Source organism: Aethalodelphis obliquidens, unplaced genomic scaffold, assembly GCF_003676395.1.
Source record: "Aethalodelphis obliquidens isolate GAN/ISIS:26980383/991018 unplaced genomic scaffold, ASM367639v1 scaffold20, whole genome shotgun sequence".
Taxonomy (NCBI): Eukaryota; Metazoa; Chordata; class Mammalia; order Artiodactyla; family Delphinidae; genus Aethalodelphis; species Aethalodelphis obliquidens.
In genome coordinates this window covers 13,664,217-13,676,907 of record NW_020837964.1, presented here as the reverse complement: position 1 = coordinate 13,676,907, position 12,691 = coordinate 13,664,217, and the positions used below count along the sequence as shown (strand labels likewise).

At 42.1% G+C, this 12,691-nt stretch overlaps 1 protein-coding gene across 1 annotated transcript in view; it reads left to right on the top strand.

Moving 5' to 3' along the window:
* The window catches only part of HYDIN (HYDIN axonemal central pair apparatus protein), a 433,475-nt gene extending 421,331 nt beyond the window's left edge, over positions 1-12,144 (top strand). Inside the window, exons 85-87 of the mRNA XM_027119341.1 lie at positions 148-378; positions 9,612-9,836; positions 11,435-12,144. Coding sequence (XP_026975142.1) covers positions 148-378; positions 9,612-9,836; positions 11,435-11,917 — 939 coding nt within the window. The 3' untranslated portion in view covers positions 11,918-12,144. The remainder of the gene's footprint in view (positions 1-147; positions 379-9,611; positions 9,837-11,434) is intronic.
* The last annotated feature ends 547 nt before the right edge of the window (positions 12,145-12,691 follow it).

Genomic DNA, 12,691 nt, shown 5'->3' with positions numbered 1-12,691 from the left:
GTTCACAGGGGCTGGGAGGGCCTGTGTCAGCCTGGTCCCTGTGCTTCACGCACTGCGAACAGGGAGAAGGATCGTGTAGACGGCGGAGGACCCTGGGCTAACCCCTCTGCTCTGCCCCACTTCCTCCCACTCTCTCTGTGAACCCAGGTGATCTTCCGAAACGAGGTGACCAACGAGTTCCTATACTACGTGGTGAGTTTCAAGGTCATCCCTTCAGGCATCATCAAAACCATCGAGATGGTGAGCCCTGTCCGGCAAAGCACGTCGGCCTCCATCAAGGTGGAGAACCCCCTGCCCTACTCGGTGACCTTCTCCACGGAATGCAGGGTGCCCGACATCAGCCTGCCCTCCCAGTTTGTGGTGCCGGCCAACTCTGAGGTATGGCCCTGCCTGCCAGGGGCTCCCCGCCCCCATATCCGTGCTGGAGGCTCTGCCCAGGGGGCCTCTGGATCCACGTTCTGCATCCCTTAGTTGGGCCAGCCTTGGCGGTGGTCGGGAGGGCAGGGGATGATCGACTGGTCGACAGCGCTCCTGTTCTCTCCTTTCCTCTGCTGCCCAAGTCCTCACATAAACCAGGGCCACATAGAGCTTTGGTTCAGACATGTAAAAGGGACTTGTCTCTATTATGTGTTTGTTTGCCTTGCTCAAATTTAAAATATTCTTCTTGTTTTTCCTAATTACAAAAGTCACATAGAATATATGTGGTGAAAAGGACAGCAAGGGACACATAATAGTGTATCAAGTGTACAACACACACATTTGTCTATGTGCTTGTTTATGCGCAGACCACTTCAGGGAGGTGGCCCAAGAAGACTTTGACAGTGGTTGGGCAGACATGGCCCGGAGTTATGAACTGGTGGGAGGATAAATGCTCTTTTCATCAGTTTGTCACTCCAAACTCTCACTGTCCGGATTCCATCAAAATCTCTTCTGTTTCCCCAACTTCAGCCCACCAGGCCTGTTCCCTGCACTCCCACTCTGTCTCTTCCTTCACTTTCAGAATCTAGTTATCTGTTTTGTTCTTCAGAGAGTCTCCATGCCCTTTATTTTATTGTATTTTTATATTTTTCACTGTGAACTATACAGAAAAGTATATAAAACATACATATACATATATGTATGTGTACATATAAACATGTATATGCATGCAAACATGTTTGTTTAAACAAAAACTTATGAAATAAATATCTGTTAAACCAATACCCAGGCCAAGAAATTAAAACTTGCCACCTCCCCAGACACCCCTCTCTCCCTGACTCCTAAAAGTTGCCACTATCCTTGTTTTGTAATGATCATGTCTTGCTTTTAAGCAATATAGTTTAGTTTTGCCTGTTTTTGAACTTTATGCAAAAGAAATCATACTATATACATTCTGTAATGTTTCATTTCTTTCGCTCAGAGTTCTGAATTGTGACGGTCCTCCATGCCGTTGCCCACAGCTGAGGTTCATTCATCCTCACCGCTGTAGACTATCCTAAATGACTAGACCACAATTTAGATCTCCATCCTACTATGGCCAGACATTTGTGTTGGTTTCAACATTTGGCTATCGTGGAAAATGCTGCTATGGTTCTTTTTGCACAAGCGCCCTCTTGATGCACATGCGCCTGTATCTCTCCACAGTGTACACCCGGGAGTGGAATCCCTGGGTCATAGGATGCGCCTGCCTCTAACTGCCAATCAGTAGATAACTGCCAATCAGCAATGCGAGTTCACCAATCCTTGGTATTGTCAGAATTTTTTAAAGTTTACCAATCTGATAGACTCTTCATAAACTGATAACTCCCTTTTTACATACAGATTGATTTTAATTGGGTAATAGTCTGTGTAGGAGATTTGCCTCTGTGCTCATGAATGAGAATGGACCACAGTTTTCCTTCCTCATACTCTTTGTTCAGTTTGGGTGTCACTTTTGCTAATTTTCTCACTTTCTCAATTCTGTGAAAGAGTTTATAAAAGATTGAAATTATGTCTTCTTTGAACTCACTGGTGAAGCCACTGAGAACTGGTGTTTTCTTTGTGGGAAGATCGTCTACTACTGATTTAATTCTTTCAGTGGGTTATTGGACTATTTAGATGTTCTGTTTCTTCTTGAGTCAGTAATAAGAGCCCTTCCATTTCATCGATATACTGAAAATATTGGTATAACATTGTTACTATCCTCTTATTACCTTTTTTTTGTTTTTTGATTTTTTTGGTACTCAAAAAACCCTCATTTTTTAAAATTAATTTTTATTGGAGTATAGTTGCTTTACAATGTTGTGTTAGTTTCTGCTGTACAGTAAAGTGAATTAGCTATACATATACGTATATCCCCTCTTTTTTGGATTTCCTTCCCATTTAGGTCACCACAGAGCATCAAGCAGAGTTCCTCTGCTTCTCATTAATTATCTGTCGTATACATAGTAGTGTATATATGTCAATCCCAGTCTCCCAATTCATCCCACCCCCGCTATCCATACATCCGTTCTCTACATCTGTGTCTCTATTTCTGCTTTGCAAATAAGTTCATCTGTATCATTTTTCCAGATTCCACAAATAAGTGATATTATATGATATTTGTTTTCCTCTTTCTGACTTACTTCACTCATTCTCTAGGTCCATCCATTTCTCTGCAAGTTGCACAATTCCGTTCCTTTTTATGACTGAGTAATATTCAATTGTATATATGTACCACGTCTCCTTTATCCATTCTTCTGTTGATGGACATTTAGGTTGCTTCCATGTCCTGGCTATTGTTAATAGAGCTGCAATGCACATTGGGGTGCATGTGTCTTTTTGAATGGTTTTTCTCAAGGTATATGCCCAGTAGTGGGATTGCTGGATCATATGGTAGCTCTATTTTTAGTTTTTTAAGGAACCTCCATACTGTTCTCCATAGTGGCTGTATCAATTTACATCCCCACCAACGGAGCAAGAGGGTTCCCTTTTCTCCACACCCTCTCCAGCATTTATTGTTTGTAGAGTGTTTGATAATGGCCATTCTGACTGGTGTGAGGTCATACCTCATTGTAGTTGTGATTTGGAGTTCTCTAATAATTAGTGATGCTGAGCATCTTTTTGTGTGTTTGTTGGCCATCTGTATGTCTTCTTTGGAGAAATGTCTATTTAGGTCTTCCACCCATTCTTCGATTGAGTTGTTTGTTTTTCTTGATATTGAGCTGCATGAGCTGTTGGTATATTTTGGAGATTGATCCCTTGTCATTTGCTTTGCTTGCAAATATTTTCTCCCATTCTAAGGGTTGTCTTCTCGTTTTATGGTTTCCTTTGCTGTGCAAAAGCTTTTAAGTTTAATTAGGTCCCATTTGTTTATTTTTGTTTTTATTTTCACTACTCTAGGAGGTGGGTCAGAAAAGATCTTACTGTGATTTATGTCAAAGAGTGTTCTGCCTATGTTTTCCTCTAAGACGTTTTATAGTGTCCAGCCTTACTTTTAGGTCTTTAATCTGTTTTGAGTTTATTTTTGTGTATGGTGCTAGGAGGTGTTCTGATTCATTCTTTTACATGTAGCTGTCCAGTTTTCCCAGCACCACTTATTGAAGAGAGTGTCAAAAAAAGCTTCATTTTTAATTTAGCTTTCTGACTCTGTGCTTTTGCCTTCAATACTTTCTCAACGATTTTCTTCTCCTCAATAAGGAGAGCATGTTTGATCCTGTCACTGACACATTTAGCACACAGGGAGCTACCAGAGGCCTGGCTGACGTGTTTTTTCATTTTAGACAACCTCATAAGAACTTTAGGTCTCACAGCACGAATCTTACTACCTTTTTTATGTGACGTCCCCTTTTCATTTCTAATATTGGTTATTGTGCCTTCTCTCTTTGTTTCTTGATCAACCTTGCTAGAGGTTTCTCAACTGTTTTTTTTTTTTTTTTCCCAAAAAAGCATCTTTGGGCTTTGTTGTTACGCTCTATTGTATGGTTGCTTTCTAGTTGATTGATTTCCACTCTTATCTTTGTTATTCCCTTCCTTCTGCTTCCTTTGGGTTAGTGTTGCTTTAACTAATTTCAAAGATAAACACTTAGGGAATTAACTTGTAGTCTTCTTTATTTTCTAATATACACACTTAAGATTATAAATCTCCCACTAAGTACTGCTTTAGCTGCAGCATACAAGTTTTTATATTTATATGTAGTATTTTTTATCATTAAGTTCAAAAGTGTTCTAATTTTCACTATTATTAATACTTTTTTGACTCCTGGTTTATTAGAAGTTTCTTAATTTTCAAAGATGTGGATTTTTCTAGTTACCACTTTTTAAAATTATTTTGTGGTCAGAGAATATATTCCATATTATTTCCGTACTCTAGAATTTTTTTAGACATGCTCTATGGCCCAATATAGTCTTTTTTTAAAATCCTCCTTCTCTTTTTGAAAAGAATGTATTTGCTGTTTTGTTGTTCAGTTTTCTTTACCCTTACTGATAGTTTTGTCTGCTTGTTTAATCAGTTTTAGGAGAGTATATTAACATATACTACTATGATTGTGTATCTGTCTATCTTTGTAGTTCTGTCTTGTTTTGCTTTATGTATATACTTTGAAGCTATATTACTAGTTAAATAAAAATCATAATATCTTTCTGGTGACTTGAAACTCTTTTCATTATAAAGTGATCTTCCTTGTCTGTAGTAACACTTTTTGCCTTAAAATCTATTTTGTCTAATATTAATATAGGTTTCTTTTGGTTAGCATTTGCATGGTGTGGGGTTTTTTTAATCATCATACTTTCAGTCTTTCTCTATCCGTATAATCTAAACGTGTCTCTTATAAACGGTGTACAGATGAGATGGATTTGGTTTTTTAACCCAGTCTAGCAAGGCTTCCTTTTCACTTGAGCATTCACATCATTTATATTGAGTGTAAATACTGACGTATTCAGCTGTACATGCAAATCTGTACTTTCTGTTTATCTTATCTGTTCTGTTTTTTTTTTTTTCTCTTTGTTTTGTAGTGATCTCTTCCTGGCATGCCTTCATTGTCTATAGCAATATTATTCTGCTCATCATTCACCTTTTTTATTCCTTTTCTGTTGTTCATTCTAACTTTTTCCATGCTTTTAGAAGGAAAAGGTGGCCCTGGATACCTTTTGTAGCTTCACGTAACTAAGATTCTCTCTTCTGTTGTTACCACAAATATTTTTTAAAATACAGCTTTGTACTTTTTAGGGTTTTTTTTTCTTTTTTCTCCCCACCTTTATCTGAGCTTTATCTTTCCTTTGCCCTAAGTGTCTCAGTCACAGTCAAATAGATTCTACTCTCAGAGGTTTCTCTCAGCACAAGGTTTTGTCTTAGAAGGTAGTTTAAGTAACTTGGTTTTAAGCTGCCCCAATCTTATTGTGACATCTTTGCAGTTAGCGATAAACTAGAGCCTGAGATCATCCTTCCAGCTTAGGCTGCTGTTGTCAGTTGTCCCGTCAAGTTTCCCAGGTTGAGTGGGACCCTCAATCTAGGGTGATTCTCTGGCTCTCAGACTGATGTTCCTTTGCTCTCTCTCCCACTCCTCCCAGACAGTGGCTTACTCACACCAGTCTCATGGCTGTGAGTAATCAGCCCTACTCACCCATCTTTTGGAGTTGGTAGCTTATCTTTTCACTTAGTTATGTTATAGATGTCGTCGTTAAGCTGGTTGGTCTGAGTGCTTTGTGGGGGTTTGGGAAGACTGTGCAGCGGCTGCTGCTATCATCTTGCTCAAAACCTGACTGGTTTTAATGTATGACGTGAGGCAAGAGTCAAGTTTCCTTTTTCTCCAAGTGAATATAAATCATCTCAGACTGTGTTACTACAAAGACCGTCTTTTCCGCACTGATTTACACGGCCATTTGTGAAATAAATCAAGTGTCCATATATGCATGGATCTGTTCTAGGTTTCCTATAATATAATAATGACTCAATTTCTGAACTTGTACCAATACCACGGCATCCTAATTATTACAGTTTTATAGTATAGTTTGATATATGGCCAAGCAAGCAATCACTCTAGCTTTATATTAAGACTTAATAATCTCTTATATTCTTTTTTTTCAAGAGTACCTTGGCAAGAATAGTATTGCATTTTTGGCCCTTTGCATTTCCATATATATATTTAAATCAGCTTGTCAAGTTCCTTAAAAAAAAAAAAAAACTCTGTTGGGATTTTGATTGGGATTAAATTAAGTCTATAGATTATTTTAAGAATGTATAAGTTTTTTGGGGTATTCCCTGGTGGTCCAGTGGTTAAAACTCCACGCTTTCACTGTCAAGGGCCTGGGTTCAATCCCTGGTCGGGGAATTAAGATCCCACAAGCTGCGTGGTGCAGAAGGAAAAAAAAAAGAATGTATAAGTTTTCTGTTGATCCACAACAAATTATTCCAAAACTCAGCAACTTAAAACAACAGACATTTATTACCTCCACAGTTTCTGAGGATCAGGAATCGAAGAGCAGCCGCCTAACCGGGTGGTTTTGGCTCAGGCGCTTTCATGAGGATGTCAGTTGTCAGCCAGGACTCTAGGCATCCCTAGGCTTGACTGGGGCTGGATAATCTGCTTCCAGACTCACTCATGTGGTTGGTTGTTGGAAAGGTCCTAGTTCCTTGCTGGCTGTTAGCTGGAGGCTTCAGCTTCTCACCATGTGGCCTCTCCCGCGAGCTGCTTTCAACGAGGCAGCTCACGTACCTTAGAGTGAACGATCTAAAAGAAAGTGAGGGGACTTCCCTGGTGGCGCAGTGGTTAAGAATCCGCCTGCCAGTGCAGGGGACCCAGGTTTGATCCTGGGCCGGGAAGATCCCACATGCCACGGAGCAACTAGGCCCATGCACCACAACTACTGAGCCCGCACACCACAACTACTGAGCCTGCGTACCACAACTACTGAAGCCTGCATGCCTAGAGCCCGTGCTCTGCAGCAAGAGAAGCCACCGCAATAAGAAGCCCGCACACCGCAACGAAGAGTAGCCCCCGCTCACCGCAACCAGAGAAAGCCCGCGCGCAGCAACGAAGACCCAATGCAGCCAAAAATATTAAAAATTAAAAAAATAAAAGAAAGTGAGGCAGCAAAGAAGAAAGAGCATGCACAACACAGAAACCACAGTCTTTTCCTCTTAATCTCAAAAGTGACACGCCATCTCTTCTGCCACATACTTGTGGTCACATAGACCAACCTGGTTCAGTGTGGGAGAGGACTATACAAGGGTGTGAATACCAGGAAGTAGGGGTTACTGGGGGCCATCTTGGAGCCTGTCTGTCATAGGGGAGAATCTGAATCTTTATAGTATTGAGATTTCCAATCCATGAGCAAATCTCCATTAAGTCTTCTTCAATTTCTCTCAATAATGTTTTTTGTTTTCTACGTAGAGGCTTTACTCATCTTTTGTTAGATTTATTTCTAGGTTTTGTATATTTTGATGCTATTATAAATAGCATCTTTTTAAATTTTCATATTCTAAATATTTGTTGCAATCATTTAGAAATGTAACTGATTTTTGTATATCACCTTTTACCCAAACATCTTATAAATAAAATTCACTTAATAATAATTTAAATTGTAGATTCTTGTATTTTGTACATGTACAACCATATCATCTGTAAGTAATTACAATTTTGTTTCTTCCGTTCTAAACCTTTTCCTTTAAGTACTTTTTCATGCCTTATAGGGCTATCTAGGACCTCCAGAACAATGTTGACCAGAAAGGCAACAGAAGGCATTATCTTGTTCCTGATCTTGAAGGGAAAGCTTTCAAAGTTTCACCATTTATTATGATGTTTGTTTTGGGTTTCTTATAGGTACCCTTTATCAGATTAAGGGTATCTCCTTCTATTCCTAGTTTGCTAAGAGCTTTTTTAAAAACACTATGAATGGATGTTGAGTTTTATCAAATACTTTTACTGCATCTATTGAGATGCTCATTTGATTGTTTTCCTTTTAATTTTTAATGTGGCAACTGATTGGTTTTTCCAGTGTTAAACCAACTTTTCATTCATGGAATAAGCCCAACTTAGTCATGTAGTATTCTCTTTTCTATATGTTGCTGGATCAGTTGGATAACAATTTTTTATTAGACATTTTGTATATATGTTCAGTAGGGAAACTAGCATCCAATTTTCCTTTCTCCTTGTTGGATTCTGATGTCAAGTTGAGGTAGGTTTCCTCTTTTTCTTTTCTCTGGAAGAACTTGTGGAATATTAGATTGGTAGAACTTAAAAGTAAAGCTTTGTGATCTGGAATTTTGTTAAGGGAAATTTTTTGTTTTATTATTGATTAAATATCTTTCATGGTTATAGGACTATATGGGTTTTCTTTATCTTTTTGAGTCTGTTTCTGTAATTTATATTTGTTTATACATTTGTCCATTTTCATCCAAATTTTTTTAATTGTGGTAAGATCGTGTAAATTTTTGTACTGTATTCTCTGTTAAACATCTACAGTAATTTTAGTGATATCCTCTTTATTTTATTGTTCAGGAAGAAGTAGTTTTCTTTTGTTTTTTTTTTATAAATTTAATTTATTTTATTTTTGGCTGCACTGGGTCTTCGTTGCTACATGCGGACTTTCTCTAGTTGTGGTGAGCAGGGGCTACACTTCGTTGCAGTGCACGGGCTCCTCATTGCAGTGGCTTCTCTTGTTGCGGAACACGGGCTCTAGGTACACGGGCTTCAGTAGTTGTGGCTCACGGGCTTAGCTGCTCTGTGGTGTGTGGGATCTTTGAGCCCAGACCAGGGCTCAAACCACGTCCCCTGCATTGGCAGGTAGATTCTTAACCACTGCATCACCAGGGAAGCCCAGAAGTAGTTTTTTTTAAAAAAAAAAAAAAAAAAAACCAAAAACAACAATACCTACTCATGATAAAAACAAAATTTTAACCCTACAAAAGTACATGAAATAGAAAGTAAAAGTCCCCACAGTCCCATTTCCCCCATCCTAAGATAACTACTGGTAACAATTCGACATACCCTTGTCTCTTTTCTGTACATACATAGACATAATCTTCTTCACAAAAATAAGCTCATATACATTTCTAGAGCTTTATATACATTTCTAGAACCTTCTTTCTTCCACTTAAAATATTACCAGCACCTTTTATTTCAACGCTTAGAGCTTTGCCTCTTCCTTTGTAATGGCTACATAATATTCCACTGACGTGAATAAAGAATACTTTATTTACCCAGTCTCTTACTGCTAATGCATTTGAATTGTTTCCCTTGTTTTGCTATTATAAGCAGTACTCCTTGGTTCTTGTTTTGTTTTGCTTTGGATGATAATAGAGGAAGGAGAAGGCCTCCCCCAAATGATGATAGGACCCAGGAAACTGTTCAGAGATGGGCTATGAGCAAAGAAAGAACTGCCTGACCTTCAGCCCTCCTGCCCCTCCAGCCCACCCACCCCCATCTCCATAATTATGCTTCTCAAGAGAGGATCCAGTACCTTTTTTTAGATTCAAAGAGATTCCAGATATAGAAATACCCAGACTAGGGAAAGGTAGAAGGGGTCCATAGGAGGAAAAGTGGGCTGGTTTGGACAGAGGTCCCCCAGGCTCAAGGTCAGTATGAGCATCTGCTGCCAACCTGCTGTGAGGTCACCGGGGGGCAGAGGATGGGTCAGACGTTCAGCGTCACCCGAGCCTTCATCTTCTATTGCAGGGCACATTCTCATTTGAATTCCAGCCCTTGAAAGCTGGAGAAACCTCCGGGAAACTAACACTGCACAACAGTGATTTGGGTTACTACCCATATGAGCTCAGTTTGAAGACCACGCCAGCACTGCCTGAAAAGCCTGTCCACTTCCAGGCTGTTCTCGGCAGTGGCCAGAGCATCTTTGCCAAGTTCACCAATTACGCCCGGCAGAAGATAGAATACTACTGCAGGGTGAGCAGCCCCTGCCTCACCCTCTGCCCTATGCTTTCCAGAAGTCTGGGCTCCAAAATAATGGGAGGGGGACACGGCGGGTGCAGAAATGTGAAACTCAGACTCAAGTGCTTTATCTAGTTGGAAACTCCCAGCTAGAAACAAAGAATACCAGGCCTGGGTTCTTCCTCACAGACTTTCTAGCGTAACAAGCTGGGGTTGGGGTAGGGGGAGTTTTGCTTCCCACAACATACTCAGTGGTCAGTACAGTGAGACAATAGAGCTTAGTGGTCATGAGTATCGGCTGTGGAATCCAGCAGACCTGGATTTGGATCCTGGCTTCACCGTTTACTCTTTGTATGAATAGTTTACTAACACTCTCACAGGATAGCTGTCAGGATTTTTAAATAGGTATATAAAACTAATCCTGGCCCATAGTAAGTGTTCCATATGTGTTAGCTATTAAATCAGTGTGAATATAGGATTAACTACTGAAACAGAAAGCCCCGCAAACCAACAAAATAGTAGTTTATTCCTCTCTCAGATAGCAGTGTGCGCAAAAGCAGTTTGGGCTGGAATGGCAGCTCCGTGACATCAGGCACCCAGACCCTTCTTTCCTGATGCTCTTCCCTCTATAGGGAGTTGCTGCGGTGCACACAGACCAAGATGGTTTACTGTGACATCCACATTGCAGCCAGCTACCTGGGGAAAACGGGGAAGCTGCATACGTCACTGCCACTCACATTCCACTGAAGAAAACTTCGTGTGACCACACCCAGCAACAAGGGGAGCTAGGAGTGTAGCCTTACACTGGGTGGCCGTGTGCCCAGTTATCATCAGAGTCCCATGGCCGTGGTCACAAGGCATAGGCTCTGTTTTTAACTGAGGTAGAGTTGATGTACAGGATTTTATAAGTTCCAGGTGTACAACGTAGTGATTCATGATTTTTAAAGAGGCGTAGGCTCTTGATCATCCCCATCCGTCAGGAGAAGCCTGGTTATTCTGTGGTAACAAACAGCCCCAACATCTCAGTAGCTTAAAACAACAAAGGTTTGCCTCCCATTCGTGCTTCTCTATCCAGGGAAGGTCAGCAGGGGACTCTGCTCATCACAGCCACCCGGGGATCCAGGCTGAGGGGCAACCACTATCTCAGATGTTTCCAGTCATAGCAGCAGAGGGGTGAAAAGACCCCAGAGGGACTTGCTCTGGCAAATAAAGGCTCTAATGTGGAAGGGACACCTTGCACTTCTACTCTCAACTTATTGTCCAGAACTAGTCCCAGCCGTCTACGAGGAGCCAGAGTCTCCGGTCCTCCAGGGGCAGTGGAAGGAAAGAAGCACGGGATACGGCGGGTCAGCACCCAGGACTGCCGCCCATATCATCCCGCTGTGTGTCTGTTTAACATCTCTTGGCCTTGGTTTCTTTGTAGTAAAACGGGGATAAACTAGTAACACCTACTCTTCAAGGGAGTTTTAAGGGCACAGCTTTTGTATAACCTGCCCGTCCTCACGCAAGCGTAGGTTGCTCATGTCGGAGGGTGGAGGGCTGGGGACGGACATGAACTGCTGGTTTGCTCTTCAGAGTCCTGGGTGAGCCGAGCGCGTTTGTTCTCCTTTCAGACCGACTGTCCAGACTTCCACACGGAAAAGTTCATCTCCGCGGCCCCCGGGGTGCAGGGCGGCACCGAGGCGAGTGTGGAGGTGTACTTCGAGCCCGGCCGCCTGGGCGAGAGCAAGGGCATCCTGAGCCTCTCATCGCTCGTGGGTGGCGAGTACATCATCCCCCTCTTCGGAGTGGCTCTGCCGCCCAAGCCGCAAGGCCCCTTCCTGATCCGAGCCGGGTGCAACATAGTCATCCCCTTCAAGAACGTCTTCTACCACCCGGTCACCTTCTCCTTCACGGTGGAGAACCCGGCCTTCTCCGTCCGCGCCATAGACTCTGTGAAGCCCAAGAAGATCAACAACATCACGGTCTACTTTGGAGGAAACCCATCAGGCAGCAAAACACCCATCACCAGCAAGCTGATTGTAGCCTGCCCTCCCGGCGAAGGCAGCGACACTGGAATTAAATGGGTTTATTACCTGAAGGGGATCACCCCTTAGTGGGACCCAGGGCCCGCGGCATCATGGAAAAGCCGTCTCCTCAGCCTTAATACCTATGTGTGGTTCTAGCCCTGCGAAGAATAGAGAAAATAATCAGAATTCTAAAGGTACTGTTTTATCCTCCAGTTCAATTACAGGGGCACTTATTTCCGCATTATATGAATTCCAGATATCTGTATGAAATATAGATATTCCATATTAAACATGGTAACTACACGAAACAGCTATATTTTACTTGACAAGGGCAAGTCTCTTCATTTAGTCTCTTAATATATCTCCAAAGCCCAAGCACTATGTAATAATGCTCATGTTTGATAAAATGACACAGGTCTTACACTCATGACCTTCCATCATACAGCACTTAGCAGTGTATGACTCTGGGGCCCCTTTTTTTTTTTTTGCGGTACGCGGGCCTCTCACTGCTGTGGCCTCTCCCGTTGCGGAGCACAGGCTCCGGATGCGCAGACTCAGCGGCCATGGCTCACGGGCCCAGCCGCTCCGTGGCATGTGGGATCTTCCCAGACCGGGGCACGAACCCGTGTCCCCTGCATCGGCAGGAGGACTCTCAACCACTGCGCCAACAGGGAAGCCCCAGGATCTGCATTTTAATGACATCTCCAGGGGGGTTGTGTGCACACTGCAGTGCAGAGCACTGCTTTAAAGGCACCAGCAGAACTTGAGACTTTGCTGAATCCACAGCCCTAACGCTCTTCATTAGAGCCCTGGAGAGGATCTCACCAACTCTGCTTTCAGATGAAGTGAATGAAATGGTTG